The sequence below is a fragment of the Meles meles genome, chromosome 7 (assembly GCF_922984935.1).
Source record: "Meles meles chromosome 7, mMelMel3.1 paternal haplotype, whole genome shotgun sequence".
Lineage (NCBI taxonomy): Eukaryota > Metazoa > Chordata > Mammalia > Carnivora > Mustelidae > Meles > Meles meles.
In genome coordinates this window covers 83825171-83847584 of record NC_060072.1, presented here as the reverse complement: position 1 = coordinate 83847584, position 22414 = coordinate 83825171, and the positions used below count along the sequence as shown (strand labels likewise).

The window sequence follows — 22414 nt, the reverse complement described above, 5'->3', positions numbered from 1 at the left end:
AGGTTAACTTATTTTGAAAACCGGTACATGAAGAAAAATATCAAAGCATATCTCATGCCTTTCCTCGCGGTAAATGGATAGATGAGGATAATTGAACAGTAATAAAGGAAAGTTAATTTTTTTAAGAAGTATTTCAGCAAGTAATTTTAGATGGAATTGCAGATTGTGAATATCAGCATTTTGTAAACTGTAATGAATTAATGGCTCCTAAGCAGTTGTCAGCAGTGGTTGTTAGCATCACAAAAGGAGGGAGCAGCAAACATTAAACACCTCCTTATAGAAGTAAATAACAAATATACAGCAGTAAAAACAAAAAACCCTGCATCTGATTAAAAATCTGACTACTTTCTGATTTACAGGGTATATAGAAACACAGAAACATACTAAGCAACTACAAGGGGATGCAATCAGCAAAATTTAGACACAGATGAATGACTTGGGTTTCTTCAGTCCGAAAATTCCAAGGAGTTTAAGAGGGATGGAGGGGAACCTGTGGATTAAAGAGACAAACATTAAAGCAACCACAATTTATGGACCTTATTTGGATCCTTATTCTAACATGTCATAAAAAGAAAGTAAGCAAATACAACTTGGGATGCTTGGGTGGCACAGTCAGTTAAGTGTTCACCTTCAGCTCAGGTCATCATCCCGGGGTCCTGGGATGGACCCCCACAATGGACTCTCTGCTCAGCGGGGTGCCTGTTTCTCCATCTCCCTCTGCCTGCTGTTCTGCCTGCTTTTATGTGCATTCGATCTCTCTGTCAAATAAATAAAAGCTTTAAAAAAAAATACAACTGTGGACAGTTGGGGAAAATTGAACATTGGGTATTTGATATTAAGGAATTACTGGGTTTTTGTTTATTTGTGAGAATGGTATTAAGGATTTTTCCCCCCTTGTCTTTTTGGAGTTACATACTGAAATACTTAATGTATTAAATGATACAATGTCCAGAATTATTTCTAAATGATCCTGAGAAGGTTGTAGATAAATTAACACTGGGCATGAATTAATAATTTTGGAGACTGAGATTCGGGTATATGGGGATTTCATTATGCTAGTCTGTTTACTTTTCTATTGTTTGAAATTTTCTGTAATTAAAAAAAAAGTACTGTGAGAATTTAATTGGCCATTTACCCCTTCCCCCATAGTGGTACATAAAGTAATTCAAGGCCTTATAGTTAACTTCATCAAAATGCAGTATATTGTCTTGGGTATATGGGTTTTTTCATTATATGATTCTAAGTTTCTTGTCTTATTTTCTAAATGGCATTTTTCAGGTTATCATGCAAAGTGGTAGTGACCATTAAGTGCTTAACAGTTTGATTGTCCTTGGCTGCAACTACCTGATGACAGAAGATAATTGATCTATAGATGTAACAAATAGAAAACTGAGATTCAGGAAGTTTAATAAAAACATGCATGAGGGGCGCCTGGGTGGCTCAGTGGGTTAAAGCCTCTGCCTTCAGCTCAGGTCATGATCTCAGGGTCCTGCGATTGAGCCCCACATTGAGCTCTCTGCTCAGCGGGGAGCCTGCTTCCTCCTCTCTCTCTGCCTGCCTCTCTGCCTACTTGTGATCTCTGTCAAATAAATAAATAAAATCTTTAAAAAAAAAAAACATGCATGAGAACATTACCTCCAATTTCAGGGAAGTAGTTTCCTTTAATAAAGGAAGGAGACAGATTAATGTTAAATAAAAATGGCTAAATTTAACATTAGTCAAGTCTGCTCTGTAGGTGTCATTTTTTTGTACTTTATGGAATGTTCAAAATCATTAATAATTGTAAACTTTAAGACAGTTTTAAAAGGCTCAGTCTTGGCCAGGATCACACAGCTAACAGTTGGAGCAGCCAGAATTTGATCAGTCTTCTGACTCCGTATCTGGTATCTCTTCCTACCACGCAGAAATATTAAAGCATGGTATTAGTAATGTTACCCATCTTAAGCCTTTCACTTTATGGTTGTCTGCAGCTTATTAGATTATTATCTTATTTTGATGGGTCTTATTTGGATGTACTTTTGAGCTAAAAAACAATATAAAATTAACTATCATTTTGATAGCATCATGTCTGTTTCCTACTTGATAGATCAATTAACCTTGATTATTTTGCCTTACCTTTCAGAAATGTGTTATCAGTCCTTTTTTTTTTTCAGACTAAAGTTTAGAAACCACAGCTATAGGAATAGGACATTAAAGAGTTTTTAACCTTTAATAGTCACTTTCCTCCCTCTTACACTGCTTGTGGGAATGCAAGCTGGTACAGCCACTCTGGAAAACAGTATGGAGGTTCCTCAAAAAGTTAAAAATAGAGCTATGACCCAGCAATTGCACTACTTATCCCAAAGATACAAATGTAGTGATCTGAGGAGGCATCTGCACCCAGTGCTTATAGCTGCAATGTCCACAATAGCCAAACTGTGGAAAGAGCCTAGATTTCCATCAGTGGATAAATGGATGAAGAAGATATGGTGTATATATACAATGGAAAATACTCAGCCATCAAAAAAATGAAATCTCACCATTTGCAGTAATGTGGATGGAACTAGAGGGTATTTGCTTAATGAAATAAGTCAATCCGAGAAAGGCAATTATATGATTTCACTCAGTATGTAGAATTTAAGAAACAAAACAGAAGAGCCTAAGGGAAGGGAGGGAAAAATAAAAGATGAAATCAGAGGGAGACAAACCATAAGACACTCTGAATCATAGGAAACAAACTGAGGGTTACTGGAGGGAGAGGGATGGGGGATGGGACAGCTGGGTGATGGGCATTAAGGAGGGTACCTGATGGAATGAGCACTGGGTGTTATATATAACTGATGTATCACTGAACTCTACAGTAATACACTAATACTAAAAGTACTATCACTGAACTGTACAGTAATACACCATGTTAATTAATTGAATTTTAATTAAAAAAAAAAAAAAAAGAAAGTGAGTCAGCAGCCCTCCCTTCATTCAGTATGAAGCGGTAACAGAAAGAGCCCCTAGCATCTAATAGTGCTCCAGTGTGATCACTGCCCTTTGCTGGTAACATTCTTCCTGATGTGTGTTTTCATTGGTTCTACTACATTAAAAGGTTAAATGTTAAAATGTTTCTCCTTTTTTTTTTATTTTATTTATTCATTTGACAGAGATCACAAGTAGGCAGAGAGGCAGGCAGAGTGAGAGAGGATGGGAAGCAGGCTCCCTGCTGAGCAGAGAGCGGGATGCGGGGCTTGATCCCAAGACCCTGAGATCACGACCTGAGCTGAAGGCAGAGGCTTTAACCCACTGAGCCACCCAGGCGCCCCATGTTTCTCCTTTTTTTTTTTTTTTTAAATTTTTTTTTTTTCTTTTTTACAGAAAGGGAGAGAGATTACAAGTAGGCAGAGCAGCAGCCAGAGAGGGGAGGAAGCAGGCTCCCTGCCAAGCAGAGAGCCCGATACGGGGCTCAATCCCAGGACCCTGAGATCATGACCTGAGCTGAAGGCAGAGGCTTAACCCACTGAGCCACCCAGGCGCCCCCCATGTTTCTCCTTTTAAAAAAAATTTTTTTTTCCATATTCTGCATGAGATTTTTTAGTTTTTTTTTAATTAACAGATTGCCTCCTTAAAAGACACTGAGAGAATCTGTAAATTGTCACTTGTAATTGTCCCAAAGTTTAGGATAGAAATGAACTTTTATACAAGAGAAAAGCAACCTTGGACCCTTAAATTTAGTCACTTGATGACTGAGCAAAGAATGAAGAGATTAAATTAAGGTGAAGGTAGAGTTAGTGGCAAGTTATACATATTAAATATATATTTACTTGACCTGTTACGTTGAACAGGAGCCATTGTGTCCTAAGGATGATTTAAATTTCTTTTTATAAAAACCTTTTTTAGAAAACCTTTTTTCCTTACCTAGGGCTGCTTAAGTAGATTTTAGAAGCAGCTTAGTGTACTTCTTTCATTTCTTAAAGTTTTTTGAAGCAGGAAGGGACTGTTCTTTGAACATTTATGTATGGCTTTATGCCTGAAGTTATTTATCTTTATGTTATACACTACTCAAACTAATGAACAGAGCATATGAAACTGTGAAATTCTTTTATCTGAATTAGAAATTATACATTAGTTAACATTGTAGAAGGCCTAATAGATTTTATTGGGAGTTGGGCCACTTAGGTTTTGTACTGGTTTTTGCATTAAATCATCTGTGACTGTAGTAAAATTATGTAAATTGTTTAATTTAGTTTCTTCATATGATGAAGATACTGGTGCCTCACTTGAAGATACTGGGAAAGGTTAGATAGCATACCTTTGGCAAATTTGTTGAGGAAATATCACTTTCTTTACTCACACTAGGTAACTGAGTTGTCATACTTTTTTTTTTAAAGTCCTTTTTGTACTTACTTCTTAGAATGAACATTAATCTTTTGTTTGGACTAATAGTTTATAATTGATGCAGTTTATAAAAAGTATCCCTTTTTTAGGTATTTCTTAATGGAGTGCTTCTTTAAGTACATGCTAGATCATTTAATTATGGCTTTATTAACTTTGGAATCAATTAATCAAGCTATAATTGGGTACCTGCCAAGTAATGGGCTCTAAGTTAAGAGCCTTTTTCATACTTGTTTGTATTGTAGAAAAGATGTTTTCATGAAACATCTTTTGGAATTAGTATTTCATGAAACATGTTTAGGATGTGCTGAACTCAAGACAAGCTTCTAGCTAAGCATAGCAGATTGACAAACAGCACCTGTTTAATTCCCTAATCCTTCCCAGAACCCTACTAAAATGATAACAAAAGAATGAAAAGAAAAATTTTAAGCCACAAGACCAGAGAACAAGGGAGAAGAGACAGCACATAAGAGTTGTCCACAAAACTTGAAAGTGATTGTGTGAGGTAAATGGTAAATTGTCTTAACAGATGGGGTGCCTGGCTGGCTCAGAGAGTAGAGCATGTGACTCTTAATCTTAGGGTCATGAGTTCAAGCCCTGTGTTGCCGGTAGAGTTTATTTAAAGAAAAAAAATTGTCTAAGCAGATAGCTGAACCTTTCATGGGGAGTGTGGAGTTAAGAAAAAATCAGTTTACATGCCATAGAACCTTAGGCAGTCTTGGGTCTGAGGACCTCCATTATCTTTGAAGGCAGGGACATGGGTGGTACCAAAAAACAGAACTGGTTAAAGTGTTTCTTTGTTTTGTTTTAAAGATTTTCTTTATTTGACAGAGAGACACAGCAAGAGAGGGAACACAAGCAGGAGGAGTGGGAGAGGGAGAAGCAGGCTTCCTGCTTTGCAGGAAGCCTGACACGGGGCTCAATCCCAGGACCCTGGGGCCATGACTAGAGCTGAAGGCAGACATCCAACAACTGAACCACCCAGGCGCCCCGTGGTTAAAGTGTTTTAAAGATTTATTTATTTATTTATTTGACAGACAGAGATCACAAGTAGGCAGGGAGGGGGCGGAAAGCAGGGTCCCTGCTAAGCAGAGAACCCTGTGTGGGACTTGATCCCAGGACCCTGAGAACATGACCCGAGCCGAAGGCCCAGGCTTAACCCACTGAGCCACCCGGGCACCCCGGTTAAAGTGTTTTAAAGGATTTTATCCTGCAGAGTTTTAGCGGAATAGGGTAGGGGTGGAGTCCCCCCAGGCAAAAATTGGATGTTTCCTCTATAGAATGAGTGGTTAAATCAGATTAAACTCTGGCACAAATGAGGGTTGAGGAAACAACAGTGAAGAGGGAAATTAAATGTTAAAGCCTCTAATTCTCTACCCATGGCACTTGTACTCTTGCTTATTCCCAAATTGGAAATTGGAGGTATCTTCTGAGATGCTAGCTTACTTAAGACAAAATACTTGAGATTCTAATATTTGGGAGTCTCTGAATGAAATAGCCAGATCCCTGCTTGATCAGCTTACAGTGAAACCCATTAGTTGAACCGCTCTGACCACCCATCCTCAAGATTTTCAGTCAGTATTTTAGTGTCTCACAAATCATGGGTCACTGGGTATTCGTGGGGAACCTTCAATATAAGAGAGGTCAGGGCGCCTGGGTGGCTCAGTGGGTTAAGCCGCTGCCTTCGGCTCAGGTCATGATCTCAGGGTCCTGGGATCGAGTCCCACATCGGGCTTTCTGCTCTCTGCTTGGCAGGGAGCCTGCTTCCCTCTCTCTTTCTCTCTGCCTGCCTCTCTGCCTACTTGTGATCTCTCTCTCTCTCTCTCTCGCTGTCAAATAAATAAAATCTTGGTGGCTCAGTGGTTTGAGCCGCTGCCTTTGGCTCGGGTCATGATCTCGGGGTCCTGGGATCGAGCCCCGCATTGGGCTCTCTGCTCGGTGGGGAGCCTGCTTCCCTCTCACTCTCTCTGCCTGCCTCTCTGCCTACTTGTGATCTCTCTCTGTCAAATAAATAAATGAAATCTTTAAAAAAAATATATATATATATATAAGAGAGGTCACAACAGAGACAAAAGGATAGAATAAACCAAGTGCTGGGAGCGGCGCCTGGGTGGCTCAGTGGGTTGAGCCTCTGCCTTCGACTCAGGTAATGGTCTCAGGGTCCTGGGATTGAGCCCCGCATCAGGCTCTCTGCTCAGTGAGGAGCCTGTTTCTCCCTCTCTCTCTGTCAAATAAATAAATAAAATATTAAAAAAAAAAGTGCTGGGAAAGGAAACAGTTTAAAAATTAATATTCTCAGAGATAAGGGATAGTTCATCATTGACACAAGAAAGACTAAAAAAAGACAACTTGGAAACTAAAAATGTTAGAGTAGAAATTTTAAAAATTCAACAGGGATAGAGAATAAATTGAGAAATCTGAGAAGGTGAGATGAAAAGTTGACAAGATGTAGGGTATTAGTCTATAAGGTTCAGTACGGACCAATAATAGTTCAGAAAGAAAACAAGCCAAAAGGCAGAAAGTTACTAAGGTACTACAAAAGAAAATTTCCCCAGAGTTGCTGGGTATGAGTATCTGAATAAAGAAATAACCTAACACCTGGTAAATGAGGAAAGAACTAAAGTGCTTCATAAAATTCTAGAACTCTGCAGATAACAAGATCCTCAGAGGTTCTAGAGAGAGAAAACAAGACTATGCATAAAAGAATGTTATCAACAATGGATGGAGCACTGGAGCAATGTTTTGAAAATTCTGGGGAAAATAATTGCAAACCAGGACATTGTAAACCCTGTTAAACTGTCAATCAAGTGTTAGGGTAGAATAGACATTGTCAAACTTGTAAGAGCCCTTGCTTCACTAAATAAGAAAGTAATGAACATTGTTCCAAAAAATGAGTTCTGACGTAGGGAAAAGGTAAATGGGATTATCAGGATGATGATAGAGGATAGTTCTGAATGACTGTTAAACAACTTTTAGAAGGTTACCAGTTCAGACTAGAGTGGGACAAAGGAATACCATTTCCATGAGTGGGAAGCAGAGTTTGTGGATGAGCTGATGTGTTTGAGTATATTAAGAGAAGATTTATACTTTTGTTAGTTAGCTATAAATTAATCATAGGTAATAAAGAGAAAAAAGGAAAAGAGAAAACAAAGTAGTTAATTAACCGTAGGAAAAGCAAGCAGTTATATAAGAAAAAGTATAATAACGTAGTATATGGTTCAGCTCTGAATAATGTTTATATAGTTATAGTAATATTGCTTATATCAAATGTTGATATATCAAAAAGAACATTTGGTGGAAGCAGCAGCTAACGTAGTAGGGCAGTGGTATAAAAGAAAAGTCTTTATCTTCTATCGTAAAAAAAATTGGAAAATATCTGAAACCAGAAAAAATCAAGGTAGAGTAGTATAAGCTTGTTATTTAGAAATAAAGAAGCAAGTATTAGAAGAAACAGTTAAGGGATTTGATGAGCGCTTTTAGGGAATAGGAATTTCTGTAGTTTGCTGTTGTGCTGTTTGATTTTTTGAAGTTTGTGCATGCATTACTTTGATAAAAAATGAAATGTAAAGGCCTCTCATTGCTGTCCAAAGGCAGTTAGATTAGTAGGGTGGATTTGTGAAATGGTCTTTGGGAGATCACAATTTAGGCATATCCACCAGTATTGAGTATTTTTGAGATTGTTATTGGAGCTGCTCAGTAATTACCTGAGAATTACCCAAAGATAGGTGGAATATGTTTTGAACCAAATTTTCATTTAGCATTTGGCCAGAAAACAAGCAGTTTTTCGCATAGAGAGCATTCTATCTAGTGGTGGCTTCCTGAGATAGGTTTTCAAGTGATGGAGTGCTATGTAAACTTTACAATCTTAGAAGTGTTAAGTGAATGAAACTTGAGTGAAAACAACTCAGTACTGGTTGTACTGGTTGTACACTGTCCAACTATAACAGCAGTTCTGTGCCTAGGTGAAAGAAATAGTTAAACTTCTAAGAATGTGGCTGGATACCTATCACACATTTTTATTCCTGACTTGATGCACAGTTTAAAAAATCAGTATTGGGGTGCCTGGGTGGCTCAGTTGGTTAAGTGTCCCGACTTTGGCTTAGGTCATAATCTTGGGGGTCCTTGGATTGAGCCCCACATTAGCCCCCACACTCAGTGGAGTCTAATTTCCCTCTCCCTCTGCTCATCTCTTTCTCCAATAAATAAATAAAATTTTTCTTATAAATAAAATTAGTATCATCTTTTAAATATACGTTGAAGAGTAAGAAAATAAGTTTCTGGAACTCAGCCAGTACCTCTTTCCCCATTGTTGAAATTACATTTGTTAGAATAGTTCTGGGTGGGACATGTGTGAAGGATGATAATAGCAGGAAACCAAACAGCTGTTGTATGGTAGCTTAAAAGGAAATTAGTATGCTCTTGAGTAGAATGTAACCTATTACCAACTGGACTGACTGAAGAAACCCCGAATACATATGGTCTTACAAGTAGCAGGAAGCAGGCCTCCTCGTTAGAGTGATTTATTTTAACAAGGTCACTAGGTCCTTTGTGAAGCCAGCAAGGCTGAAGATTGAAAGATGTGTTGTCATTTGCACTGTGCACTTTATAGAGTTCTGAGGCGAGAGCAGTGACAACAGTACCAGCAGCGGTTTATTGCAGGCAACAAATGCACTGATAGGCAAAGAAGACTAATCACATAGGGTCCATGGTAAAGAACTAAGAGCAATAATCTGTAAAGATGCTAACACAATTTTTGTGATTAGCAGAAACTATCCTTTATCTTCCTTAACCTGGAAGTGTGTATCCATAGAAATAAATTTCCTGATATAACAGGTAAGACCAAAACAAAACAAAAAACCCACCATAAGCAGTGCAGCCAGAAACATTGCTCTAACGGAAAGCTATGTGGTCTTCCTACTTTTAAAGTTTTGAGGAGAAAGGAGGTTACTTGACATTGGTACGAGTAGCTAAATGATAATTTATGGGGCTTATGGCCCCAGTTCCTCCGGTCAGCTCTGCTTGAGGTGATTTAACAGTTGCTGGTTTTTAAGTTACAGCAGGAAAGGTTATATTCAGTGCATTACTGATATTATATAATTTAACATCTTGTATATATTTTTTGTAACAAAGTAGTTTAAGTTTACATAGGCTGCCAGAAAATGTTGACTAGAATTTTAATACTCATCCTCTGAGCACAGCACTTGCACAGTTTCATACCAGTTTTCTGTGCTGTGGCTGTATAAATTTTCTTTGTATCGGCAGTTTAACAGGATAAAATCAGCATCTGAAAAAATTATAAAATGCAAGTACTATTATTTTAAATGCAACTTTTCTACACATTTTAACTTTATCAGTATGCCAGTATAGGCCAGTGTCAGTACTGCTTTACAACCTTTTATTTTTTTATTTTTTATTTTTTACTATTTATTTATTTAATTAGAGAGAATGGGGCTCGGGGAGGGGCAGAGGGAGAGATAATCTGAAACAGGCTCCACATCCAGCACAGAGCCCAACACGGGGTTCAGTCTCACCACCCTTAGTTCATGACCTGAGCAGGAATCAAGAGTCGGATGTTTAACTGACTGAGCCACCCAGGCACTCCTTTGGTTCTTTTTGTTTTGGGTTTGGTTTTGGTTTGGTTTGGTTTTTATTGTTTTTGTTTGTTTTTTAAGAGAGAGGGAGCAGGGCAGGACGAGTAGTAGGGTACAACCTTCTAAAATTAAAATTAAGGGTACCTGGGTAGCTCAATAGGTAAGCATCCAACTCTTGGTTTCAGCTCAGGTCATGATCTCAGGGTCGTGAGATTGAGCCCTGTGTAGGGCTCTGCTTTGGGCCTGGAGTCTGCTTGAGATTCCCTCCCTCTTCCTCTGCCCCTACCCCTGCTGTGTGCATGTTCTCTCTAAAATAAATAACATCTTAAAAAAATAAAAATTAAGACAAGGTAACAGTCTTTTTATATCTTTGTACAGGAAATTCTACACACAGTGAAATGGAAGGAAAGAAAAATGCAACAATAAAAACAAATAAGGTTTGTTCAAATAAAGAAAAACTTTTAGATAATAACATTCTGTCGTTGTTTAGTACATAACTATAACTTGGCTATATCAGAACATTTAAATATATACTATTTATCATGGAGGTTTTATTGTTTGCTGTTTCACTAACTTCTTTCTACTTTTCTAGCCTCGAAGATCAAATCAGTGTACCATTCAGTGCTTCAGAAATTTTTTCTCCAATATGTTTTCTTCTAGTAGTCACACTGGAGAATCTTTTACCTGTAGAACTTATTGGTTAGTATTTTCTATTTTAATTTATGTATTTGTACTTGATGTTTCATTATTATAATTAATTTTTGGTAAAAATTTTAAGTTCTGGCTCAAGTATGAAAGCCCATCTTGTTTCTGGCAAACTAGTTCTGGCAAAGAGGAAACCTGCTGTTTTGTGACCCTCTGTAGCGTGCAGTGACTGCCCATGATCTAGTGGGTTTTGTCTTCATTAATAATAAATTGTTCTACACTGGCTTTTTATGTGATGGAGAAGTATGCTACTTGTTAAATTGTAATCAAGCAGAACCCTTTTAGAGTAGAACCAGTCATCTTTGAATCTGTAGTGACTGGCATGTAGATACTAAGTAAATATTTGTGGAAGTTTGAAGGTTAAGTTGGGGTTTTAAAATCACCTGCTCTAGTTGAATGAACAAGACAGGTCAAGATTGCATGATTTAGTTTTAGAGCTTGGCAAAGGTCACCAAAGATAACAATTAGATCTGAGTAGCCTTTTGAAAAGCTGAACTCTACCCATTTTTGGGTATAGGAACTGTACCTTCCTTTATTTTTTCCTTTGTCTTACACTTAGTTTCAGATGGAAAACTACTGCAAATACAATTTCTGCTGGGACTGCTGGCTGCAGCTTTGGTTCATAGGATAGAAAACAGTGTTGCTTTTTTCTCTCCGTAATAAGGATGTTATTCTGAATTGACTTTTTAAAAATTCTGTCACTTCAAGATACAAATTCAAGCATGATTTTTATGAATCAGATAAAGAGAATTTTGATTTGTAATAAATTTTACAATTAGTAATGAGTTCATATTCAGAGTGTTTAGAAGTCTCTTTTAAATGTGGTTTATAATGCTAGGAGCAAAAATTTTTGCTATCATGATTTAACACAAGTGTTACGCTGAACTTAATTCTTGGAATTCTGATGAGGGTATAAAATTTATCTTTTAGTACAGAATTTATAGAAATCAATGAAATGAGTGCATTGATTAGGCAGAAGAGACAGGAATTGGACTTGTCATGGTTTCCTCATACGTCACCTGGAAGTGGAAGGTAAAATAAAATTTTTTTTTACTGAAGTGTTTACATGCTAACGTAAGCAGAAGGTGTCATTAATACTTAAGTAACAGAGGTATCTTAATCAATAGTTATGTTTCTAAGAAAGTTTTATGCAAATTAAACTTGGTGTCTCAACTGCCTAAAGAGGATTGGTATTTAAAGAATCCCTTGAAAAATACCTTTTTCTATCTCTTTAATAAATGTAGATACTTGGGTCATTTAAAAAGGAGACTCTTGAATCCCAGAAACGGAGTTGTGGAAAGGGAGGTGGGTGGGGGATGGGGTAACTGGGTGATGGGTGCTAAGGAGGGTACGTGATGTGATGAGCAGTGGGTGTTAGACGCAAATAATGAGTCACTGGACATTATGTCAAAAGCTAATGATGTGGGGGTGCCTGGGTGGCTCAGTTGTTGGGCGTCTGCCTTTGGCTCAGGTCATGATCCCAGGGTCCTGGGATGGAGCCGCGCATCTGGCTCTCTGCTCATCAGGAAACCTGCTTCTCCCTCTTCCACTCCCCCTGCTTGTGTTCCTTTTCTCACTGTCTCTCACTGTCAAATAAATAAAATCCTTATTTTTTATTCTTTTAAAAATTTTTTTAAAGATTTTACTTATTTATTTGACGGATAGAGATCATAAGTAGGCAGAGAGGCAGGCAGAGAGAGAGGAGGAAGCAGGCTCCCTGCTGAGCAAGGAGTACAATGTGGAGCTTGATCCCAGGACCCTGGGATCATGATCCGAGCTGAAGGCAGAGGCTTTACCCCACTGAGCCACCCAAGCGCCCCAAATAAAATATTTAAAAAGAAATAATGATGTGTACTATATGTTGGATAATTGAATTTAAATTTTAAAAATTAAAATTAAAAAAATAAAAGGGAGAGCACCAAAATGATAAGATTCATTGTTAGTAACGGCATTTGGATCTGTCATCTTTCTGTTGTTTCACTCATTCGAATCTTACCTGTGTGCTGTTAGCTGACACACTACTTCTTTGGTCATGACATTTCCCCTCTCCAAAAGATTTTTCTAAAATTTATTTACTAAGTCTTTATACTCTGCCCTGGCATTCATGATTTTCTATAATGTAGTCCCTTCTTTCTTAGTTTAAGTCCTGTAGCTACTGTCACGTTGCTAGGTGTAATATATATATACACACACACACATACTTAAATTAACTTCCTACAAAAAGATTGATTGAGGTCCTTGCCATTGTCATTCCTGTAACATTATAACTTTATCTTATATAACACTGTAACATAGTTCTGCATATATAACACTGTAATATAGAGGCCTTCCCTCTAGGAATGACAGTGGAATATAAATGGAAGTGAAATTAGGAAGTCCAGATATGTAATATGAGATCTTAAATATTTTTGTGTATGTGTAGTTGCACATTGTTTTTGAAGCTTTTCTGCTCCTACTCCAGATTTCATTGGGATAAAATAGGTTTTCTTTTTTTTATTAGGCGATCTGAACTGAACAAATACGAATCAGAAAAAAGCTGAGGGTGAATTGGGTTTGGTTGTAGAAACTTAATAGGGACATTGGGAGCTTTGAAGAGCCATTATCCTTAGATTGAGGAATGTCACAATATAATAGAACAACAGAAATCAGTTCTTTTTTTCCTTTTTAAAAATGTATTTATTTTGATGTTTTTGCTTTTGAAATGTGTTATAAAACAAATGTAGTGAAAAATGTAGCCCACGTATGTATGACATGCTTCAAATTCAAGTGATACAGTTCTGTTTCCAAGTTATGTTAAATTATTTATTCATGGACTGATTACTCTTTAACCGTGCTGATTTCTTAAAACCTTGATTTGATTAACTTGGCTAAATTTTCCTTTGGTTGCCCAGAAAGGGGCATGGGTAGCGCAGAGGGCATGAAATCACCTTTTGGTTGGGGGTTGTGGTGGTTACACAGATATATACATCAGCCAGGTGTCATCAAACTGTGCACCTAAAATCTGTGCATTTTATTTATCTATACATTTTATTTTCCAAGTTGAATTTTTTTTAGAATGGATTAAAAAAGCAGAAACTAAAAAAAATTCTTGGCAAAATATTACATTAAATTATTTAAAAGAGAAACATGTATTATATATGAAGTTGTCCTTGGTCTCCTTTTGCCATTAATTTATCAGAAAAATATACTTTTAAGGTTTTTTTCTATATAGCCAGTTGGTAGCCATCTTTGAACATGTGTAACCTGGAGTTTACATTTTCAATTATTTTGGCAAAAACTAATTTAAGTACACTGTATTTTAAAGTTGCTAACCTGATTTGGGAAAGTAGTAATTTTAAATTGTTGGTGTAACTTTTTAAACCATTTAAACAAAATGTCTTTTTTTGTTTTGTTTTGAATTTTCAGAATTGGTTTTATACCCTGGAATATTGAAACACAAGTACTTCCTCTCATCTCTTCTGTGTTGCCAAGAACTATTTTTCCAACAAGTACCATATCTTTAGAAAATTTTGGTAAAGTTTGTGTAATGTTTTTCTAGTCTTTAGAAAATTATTATTAATTTCTTTCCGTATCCAGTGAGTGTTCATGACTTAGAAAACTGTAAAATAAGGTAAAGATAGTAAGTCCTAGATATTTCTGTAAATATTTGGGTAGCGACTTGACTTTTAAATTGTTCCAAGTAGAAAATCTTTTTTACTTAAGAAATTAAATCATCAAATCTTTGAGAAACTGGCTAGAAGTCTCCCTTCTGTTTAGGACTTTAGTGTTCAAAATGTAGTTTACATCTCCTATTAATTATGAACAAATAGTGTCAGTCTTTATATTTGTGGATATATTTGTTTTCTCTTGTTTTTTTGCCTAGGTATTACCTATTCATAACGCAGTGGTATTTATCAAACCAAACATATTTTCTTCTGGTTTTCCTATAGATTGCCCACAAGAATTCAAATCTTGTGATAATTCATTTCAGTAGCATTAAAAGAACCTGATAAATACCTGCTGTTACTTAGATGTTAGTAGCTATGCATTTATTCATGACTTGATTCATTAGTATATTTTGTTTCACTTTGTTATAGACATTTATGGTAACACAACCTGAAGCCAAAGGCTTCTCATTTATTGAAACATATACTTACTTTTTACTTTTTAAAATGTATATATTATTAGGTACCTCCTACAAGGGATATGCATTAGCACATACTCAAGAAGGAGAAGAGAAGAAGCAAACTTCTGGTACATCAAATACCAGAGGAACAAGACGAAAACCTGCAGCAACAACTCCTACAAGGAGATCAACACGTAATACGAGAGCTGAAACAGTCAGTCAGTCTCAGAGATCCCCAGTATCAAATAATTCTGGATGTGATGCCCCAGATAACAACAATCCATCTGTAAGTGTTTCCTCTTCAGGTGCGTCAGAAAAGCAAACAAGACAGGCTCCAAAACGGAAGTCTGTAAGAAGAGGAAGAAAACCACCTTTGTTGAAAAAGAAACTTCGGAGCTCTATATCTGCCCCTGAAAAATCATCTTCCAGTGATTCAATAGATGAAGAAACAGCAGAATCTGACACACCACCTGTGTTAGAAAAAGAGCACCAATCAGATGCAGAAAGTAGTAACAGTTGTACTGTGCAGGCAAGTGTAGAAAATGAGTCCGTTAATGACTTGAGAAGTTGCAATGAGCAGGTAGAAGAAAGTGAGGAACATACTGAGAACCATGATACAGAGGAAGCAGTGGAATCTTCATATTCGGAGTCTCATATCCAAGATCCTCCTGTACTAGTTGGAGAGGAAGAGGACATTCAAAAAGTTGAGAATACAAGTATAGAAGCTAATATCTTATGGTTAGAAAGCGAGACCCCTAAAAATATTTCTGGAAAAGAAGGTGATCAACTAGGAAATCAAGACCAAACATCTGGACCTTCAGAATCAGAGGTAAAGGTGGATAAATGTACAGATCATCATTCAGATAATCTTCTTACTTGTTCAGGATCTGAAGTTGAAGTAGACGAATCTGTACCAAGCTTAGGTGAGTTACCAGAGAATGCAGAGTCGGTGGTTAATGAAGAAAAAGTTATGGAGAGTCCTGTGGTAGAAATTACTGATCATAAAGATTCAACAGTAAAAACAGATCTGCTTGTAGATAGCCCCAAATTAGAATCTTCTGAGGGTAAAATTGCGCAAACAGTGGACAGAATATCCATAGAGAGCTCAGAGGTTCAGTTGCTTGGGCATGTTGAAACTGAAGATGTAGAAATAATTGCAGCATGTGATACTTCAGAGAATGAAAATTCCAGTAGTATTCAAGACTCTGAAAATAACTTATTAAAAAATAATCTTAACACCAAATTAGAAACGAATGAATCTCCTACTGAACATTCCGGATCGACAGAATTGCCTAACACACACATTGAACAAATTCAGAAGCCTTTTAGTGAGGACAATAATGAAATGATACCTATGGAATGTGATTCACTTTGCAGTGACCAGAATGAATCTGAAGTTGAACCTTCTGTAAATGCTGATACTAAACAATTGAATGCAGATTCTGTGGAGGAGCATAGTTCTCAGAATAATACGCCATCTTCTGATCCTGCAGACGGAAATGCTGAAACTGTATCTCAACCATCTGAAAGCCCCATAGATGTGGTAGAGAAAGCCAAAAAGCCTCGTACGCGAAGATCTAGATTTCACTCCCCGTCTACAACTTGGTCTCCCAACAAAGATACTGCACGAGAAAAGAAGCGGTCTCAGTCTCCATCTCCCAAAAGAGATACTGGAAAAGAAAGCAGGAAGTCTCTATCACTCTCTCCCAAGAAAGAATCTGCAAGAGGACGTAGAAAATCTCGTTCTCAGTCCCCAAAACAGGATGTCGCAAGAGAAAGGAGAAAATCTCAGTCTCGATCTCCAAAAAGAGATAGTACAAGGGAAGGCAAAAGATCTGTATCACTCTCCCCCAAAAGAGACACTTCTAGAGAAAACAGAAGATCTCAATCAAGAGTAAAAGATTCTTCCCCAAGGGAAAAATCCAGGTCCCGGAGCAGAGAAAGAGAAAGTGATAGAGATGGGCCAAGGAGAGATCGAGATCGAGAAAGGAGAACCAGAAGATGGTCTAGATCCAGATCTCGTTCTAGGTCACCATCAAGATCTAGAACAAAAATTAAGACTTCATCATTTGGTAGAAATGACAGAGACACTTACTCTCCCCGCTGGAAGGAAAGATGGGCAAATGATGGCTGGAGATGTCCACGAGGAAATGATCGGTACAGAAAGAATGACCCAGAGAAACAGAATGAAAATACAAGAAAAGAAAAAAATGACGGTCCAGGTGCTGATGATCCAAATTCTGCTGACAAACATAGAAATGACTGTCCCAGTTGGGTAACAGAAAAAATAAATTCTGGGCCTGATCCAAGGACCAGGAATCCAGACAAGTTAAAAGATTCTCACTGGGAAGAAAACAGAAATGAAAATTCAGGGAATTCTTGGAATAAAAACTTTGGTTCAGGTTGGATTTCTAACCGTGGTAGAGGTAACCGTGGCAGAGGCACTTACAGAGGTGGTTTTGCCTATTCAGATCAAAATGAAAATCGGTGGCAAAACCGAAAACCCCTCTCAGGGAATTCAAATAGTTCAGGGAATGAGTCTTTCAAGTTTGTGGAACAGCAACCCTATAAGCGGAAAAGTGAGCAACAGGAGTTTTCATTTGATACACCGGCAGATAGATCTGGGTGGACATCTGCATCTAGTTGGGCTGTGAGAAAGACTCTACCAGCAGATGTACAAAACTATTATTCACGACGAGGGAGGAATTCTTCAGGCCCACAGTCTGGATGGATGAGACAAGAAGAGGAAACAACTGAACAAGGTAACATGTTCTGCTTATTTAGTAATACTGTTTTATTTAAAGAAGGAGATTATAGGGGTGCCTGGGTGGCTCAGTGGGTTAAACCTCTGACTTCAGCTCGGGTCATGATCTCAGGTCCTGGGATCGAGCCCCACATCGGGCTCTCTGCTCAGCGGGGAGCCTGCTTCCTCCTCTCTCTCTGCCTGTTTCTCTGCTTACTCGTGATCTCTCTCTGTCAAATAAATAAATAAATCTTTAAAAAAAAAAGATTATAAATTTAACATTTATATGAATTGCAATGATCCGTGTTTATAGTTTTATAATGTTAAATTGAATCCCCGTTTAACAAGTCACTTTGCATTATATAAATATATATACACATCAGCATTTACTGCCTTTTTCACCCGTGTGCAGCACCCCCCGACCTTGCCAAAGACTTACGTACTATAAGTACAGTTTGTTAAAATAGAAGAATTTGAGATGTTCTCGTGCAGGATTTAACTTCTATTTCATTTATCTCAGATGTGAGCATTTGGATTTTTTTGATGATTATTCATATAAATAAGTTACTCTTCTAATAACGATTTACTTTTCCTTGGCTTTTCTTGTGAAGAACATTTTAAGAAAAAAGCTGTTAAAGATTAAAAAAAAAGTGATTAACCTTCTAATTTAGTATTCTAATTAAATTTTATAGGATTATTTCTTTAGCAGATTTCTTGAGGTACTGATTCTTTGCTAATGTTGACAGATGTTGTTATGTGAACTTATTCCTAAAAATAATTCTAAATTTTTTTTAGTTAGAAAATCAGCCCTCATAATTTAGAAATGACAGGATTAGACTAAATGATCCGAGATTCGTTTAGGTGTTCTGAGTTTGTTCATTGCTATTTAGCCTTACTATAACCAGTGGTTCTTTGCTTCTCTGGCTAAAGAAGTTTGCAACATGATTTTATTTCACAAGTCTTTGTTTCTTTTGATAGATTCTAACCTAAAAGAGCAAACAAACCAACATGGAGATGGTTCTCAGCTACCTATAAATATGATGCAACCACAAATGAATGTAATGCAGCAACAGATGAATGCACAACAGCCTATGAACATCTACCCATATCCAGTGGGTGTTCATGCTCCTTTGATGAACATCCAGCGCAATCCATTTAACATTCATCCTCAGCTACCCTTGCATCTGCACACAGGCGTGCCTCTCGTGCAGGTGGCTGCTCCTACCAGTGTATCTCAGGGACTCCCACCACCACCACCCCCTCCCCCACCATCCCAACAAGTCAGCTACATTGCTTCACAGCCAGATGGAAAGCAATTGCAGGTATGTTTTTAGTATCCAAAGTTTAATCAACATAACCATTATAAGCATTTAGCTGTTAGGGACAGATGTGCAAGAAAGGGCTTTCTGGCATCCAAAACATTTATTTATTTGATTAGGTTTATGGTAAACCTTCATAGCCTCCCTCACTGTCCTTCCTCAAACCTCCCACCCCTCAAATAAGAAAATGAATGCATATCATCAAATCTAAGCTACGTATATACTGTGGTTGATGTCCAAACAGATTTGCTTTTTCAAGTTAAGACCAAATTGCGAGCCAAATTAGAATCAGCTGGTGGGTTCTTTAAAATAATTTTCTAATTTATTGGAATTTTAAGGGGGTGGTAACTTATGATGAAACTTAATATTGTCTTGTTGGGACAAATGCCAGATAAAGCTGTTCATTATCTGTTGCCATCTGTGTTTCTTTTTCACTGAGTTTACCATGCTAAAAAGAAAGAAGTGACTCGGAGGCATATAGAAAATTTGAACAATAGTTTGTAAACATAGTGTTCCTTATAGTTCTGTGCCTTCATTTCACAAATTCTAGAATCCTAACAGCAGTGTATAGTTGGAAGATAAGGGGAATAGGATTCCAGAATTTGGGACCTCTTTTCTTTTTTTTTTTTTTTCCTTTTTTTCCTGTCAGCTCTCTGCAAGCCATTTGACTTCACTGTCTCCTTTTCCTCTATTTTTAAAGTGGAGGCATGTACTTTAGTTAATTTTCATAAAGAGCCTCTCAGGAGAGATACTGTTCTTTAAATGCTGTTTGTTTCTTTCTTGTTGTTTTAGTGTTGTCAGTACATGACAGTTTTTGCAGATGTAATTTAAAAGTCACTTAACGTATTTACATAGGTCTCTATTTAAGAATGTTAATCATTTTTCTTCAGAGTCCTTTGGATATACATGACCTGAAATAAGAATTCCTTAAGTACTGAGGTTGATTCACTTTGAATTTTTTTGTTATTTCTAATAAATGACTAAAAGACTTCTATTGAAAACAAATAATTCATTAACTGATGATAACTTTTTAAAACAGGGTATTCCTAGTGCTTCTCATGTAAGTAACAACATGAGTACACCAGTCTTGCCTGCTCCAACAGCAGCCCCAGGAAATTTGGGAACAGTTCAGGGACCAAGTTCTGGTAATACTTCGTCATCAAGTCACAGCAAATCCTCTAATGCTGCTGTAAAATTGACAGAAAGCAAAGTAAGTGTTACAGTGGAAGCCAGCGCAGATAGCTCGAAGACAGACAAGGCAAGTTCAAGGTTGAGAGCAACCTACAATATTCTGTATATGATAAAGATGAAAAAAATAACAGTTTTGTTTTGTATAATTGGTAAAGGGAATTTCTGTTGATAGTCTTAAATTCCAGTGTTATTTGAAGGGTTCTGTCTAGATAATGTTGGTGTCCAATGAGTTACTGGTAGTTTTTCATGATTAGTTTTAGAAATGTTTGGTATATGTGTTAATAAATAACTTTTATATTTATGACACCAATATTTGAAGAATTCTTGCAACAATGTAGAAGTATAGTGTTTTCAGTATTATAAAGAAATTTTTTGAAAGTATGTGATTGGGCAAAGAGTAATTATACTTTTTCCTCTTACCAGAAATTACAGATCCAAGAAAAAGCAGCACAGGAGGTAAAATTGGCCATTAAGCCATTTTACCAAAATAAAGATATCACCAAGGAAGAATATAAAGAGATTGTACGGAAAGCAGTAGATAAAGTAAGTTCCAGCTTTAGCAGAGTTATGTATGTATTGTTTGAATCACCTCTGTTTTAATAAAGGAATGCTTAAGGCTTATTAAAATAATAAGTACTAACTTCTAATTCTTGTCTACTTTTTTACCTTTTGAATAAGTTCACATGAGATATGAAACATAAAAAATTATCTGATTGTCTTTTGGGGGGTTTTCAAAAAGCTTTCCATTTTGCTGTAATCCTTTTGAAGTATGAGAAAAATATTCCCCCTCCTTTTTTCATAGGTTTGTCATAGTAAGAGTGGAGAAGTAAATTCTACTAAAGTGGCAAATCTGGTTAAAGCCTATGTAGACAAATACAAATATTCACGGAAGGGAAGCCAAAAGAAAACTCTGGAAGAACCTGTGTCTACCGAAAAAAACATAGGTTGAAATGGGGAGCACTATAAAGGACACTATCAAGATATCTGCAAAGTGCAATTTCAACATGTACCTTTAACTGAAAATCATAACTGTGATTGAAATTTGGTTTTGATAAAATTATTTTTTTTAATGTAGAATATAAAGTTTTGTTCTAAATAAATATAGTTCTGCACTGCAACTTCTTTATCCTTTCCTCTTCCCGAAAATAAAAGCAAATTCAAGGGAAAGTAAAGGGGTTAAAGGAGTGTGCATTTTTACTAAGACTGTGTTATAGTGTGGATACTGGAAGATGTACAGCTTTTTGATTTGAACAGTGGAGTGCATAAATTAGAGTCTTCTAAGTGCACTGGTTTTGGAAAAGATATATATAATACATTTATTCTGTCAGGCTAAAAATAAAGTATGATCTCTATGATTTTTCCCTCTAATTATAGAAAGGTAAATAATGTATTACCATGAAAAATATTTCTAATAACAGAATATACCAATTGCAGGGTTCCTAATGTGTATTTTTAAAGCACACATCTGAATAAATTGCCTAGATAGAAAACAAACTATCACATGAGTAAAATTCAGTGTTCAAAACTTTGGAACACTGTTATTGTATCACCAAATAAAGGTTATGCTGCTTGTTTTTCTTTTGTGCCTTTTTTTCCCCCAACTGAGATGAAGCAGTTTGATTTGCTAGATTTACAACTTTGGAAGTCTAAAACTGTTGAATTTAGAAGACCAGTTTGGAAAAAGTGTTGACTTTGTAAAAATTATGTTCTTTCATGATATCTTCTACCTGTCAGAGAAGTGATAACTTATTTTGCCAACTGGGGAGTTGCTGTGTAATAGTGACCCTCCCTTCCTTGGGAGGAAGGTAGAATTATGAAACTCACTTCAGTGGCTTTCAGTTGCTCATCTGTCTAATCACTAATGAAATTCTTTTCACACTTGAGAAGTCTCCAAATACTTTACAGTGAATAAAGTGTTAATTAGGTGACCATATGGTAGCTATTAACCATGTTGGAAAATTGTAGACATTAAAACCTGTGTTTTGGAAAGAGAGAGGAATTAAATAATGGGATCTTGGTTAGACTTTCAGGGACTAGGGATTTGACTGTCTTTTTTAAAATATTAGAATATATTAATTTTTACAAAAGGTAAGTTCAAAGCGTTAGAGAGCCACTATTTTAATTGGCATCTTAGAAGAAAACATGAGTTACATCCATGATAAACTATCTTTCGTTCCAGTAACAGTTTTCAATAGATACCAAATAATGGGAAAGCTATTCGGATAAGATGTTAATGGCTCAGATAGATGGATGCCTCAGTGAGACAGATTGACCCTTTACTAGCTAACCTAGAGAGTAATACTCCATAGGACTGTGCTTTTCTGAAGTAAAGATGATCTGTTTCTTAAGTTTATGTGCATAATATTTTCTTGGTGCTAGCTTTGATAAGGTAAATATT

The 22414-nt window shown here is 36.7% G+C and overlaps 1 protein-coding gene across 4 annotated transcripts in view; it reads left to right on the top strand.

Moving 5' to 3' along the window:
- Positions 1 to 21925, top strand: part of SCAF11 (SR-related CTD associated factor 11) — a 75074-nt gene extending 53149 nt beyond the window's left edge. For 3 of the 4 annotated variants that reach the window (XM_046011600.1, XM_046011599.1, XM_046011602.1), the window contains 9 exons: positions 10332 to 10390; positions 10546 to 10652; positions 11589 to 11690; positions 14064 to 14170; positions 14826 to 17525; positions 18485 to 18828; positions 19865 to 20083; positions 20440 to 20559; positions 20819 to 21925. In XM_046011600.1, the coding sequence (XP_045867556.1) occupies positions 10332 to 10390; positions 10546 to 10652; positions 11589 to 11690; positions 14064 to 14170; positions 14826 to 17525; positions 18485 to 18828; positions 19865 to 20083; positions 20440 to 20559; positions 20819 to 20965 (3905 nt within the window). In that variant the 3' untranslated portion in view covers positions 20966 to 21925. The remainder of the gene's footprint in view (positions 1 to 10331; positions 10391 to 10545; positions 10653 to 11588; positions 11691 to 14063; positions 14171 to 14825; positions 17526 to 18484; positions 18829 to 19864; positions 20084 to 20439; positions 20560 to 20818) is intronic. The other variant, XM_046011601.1, reaches the window with a different exon arrangement.
- The last annotated feature ends 489 nt before the right edge of the window (positions 21926 to 22414 follow it).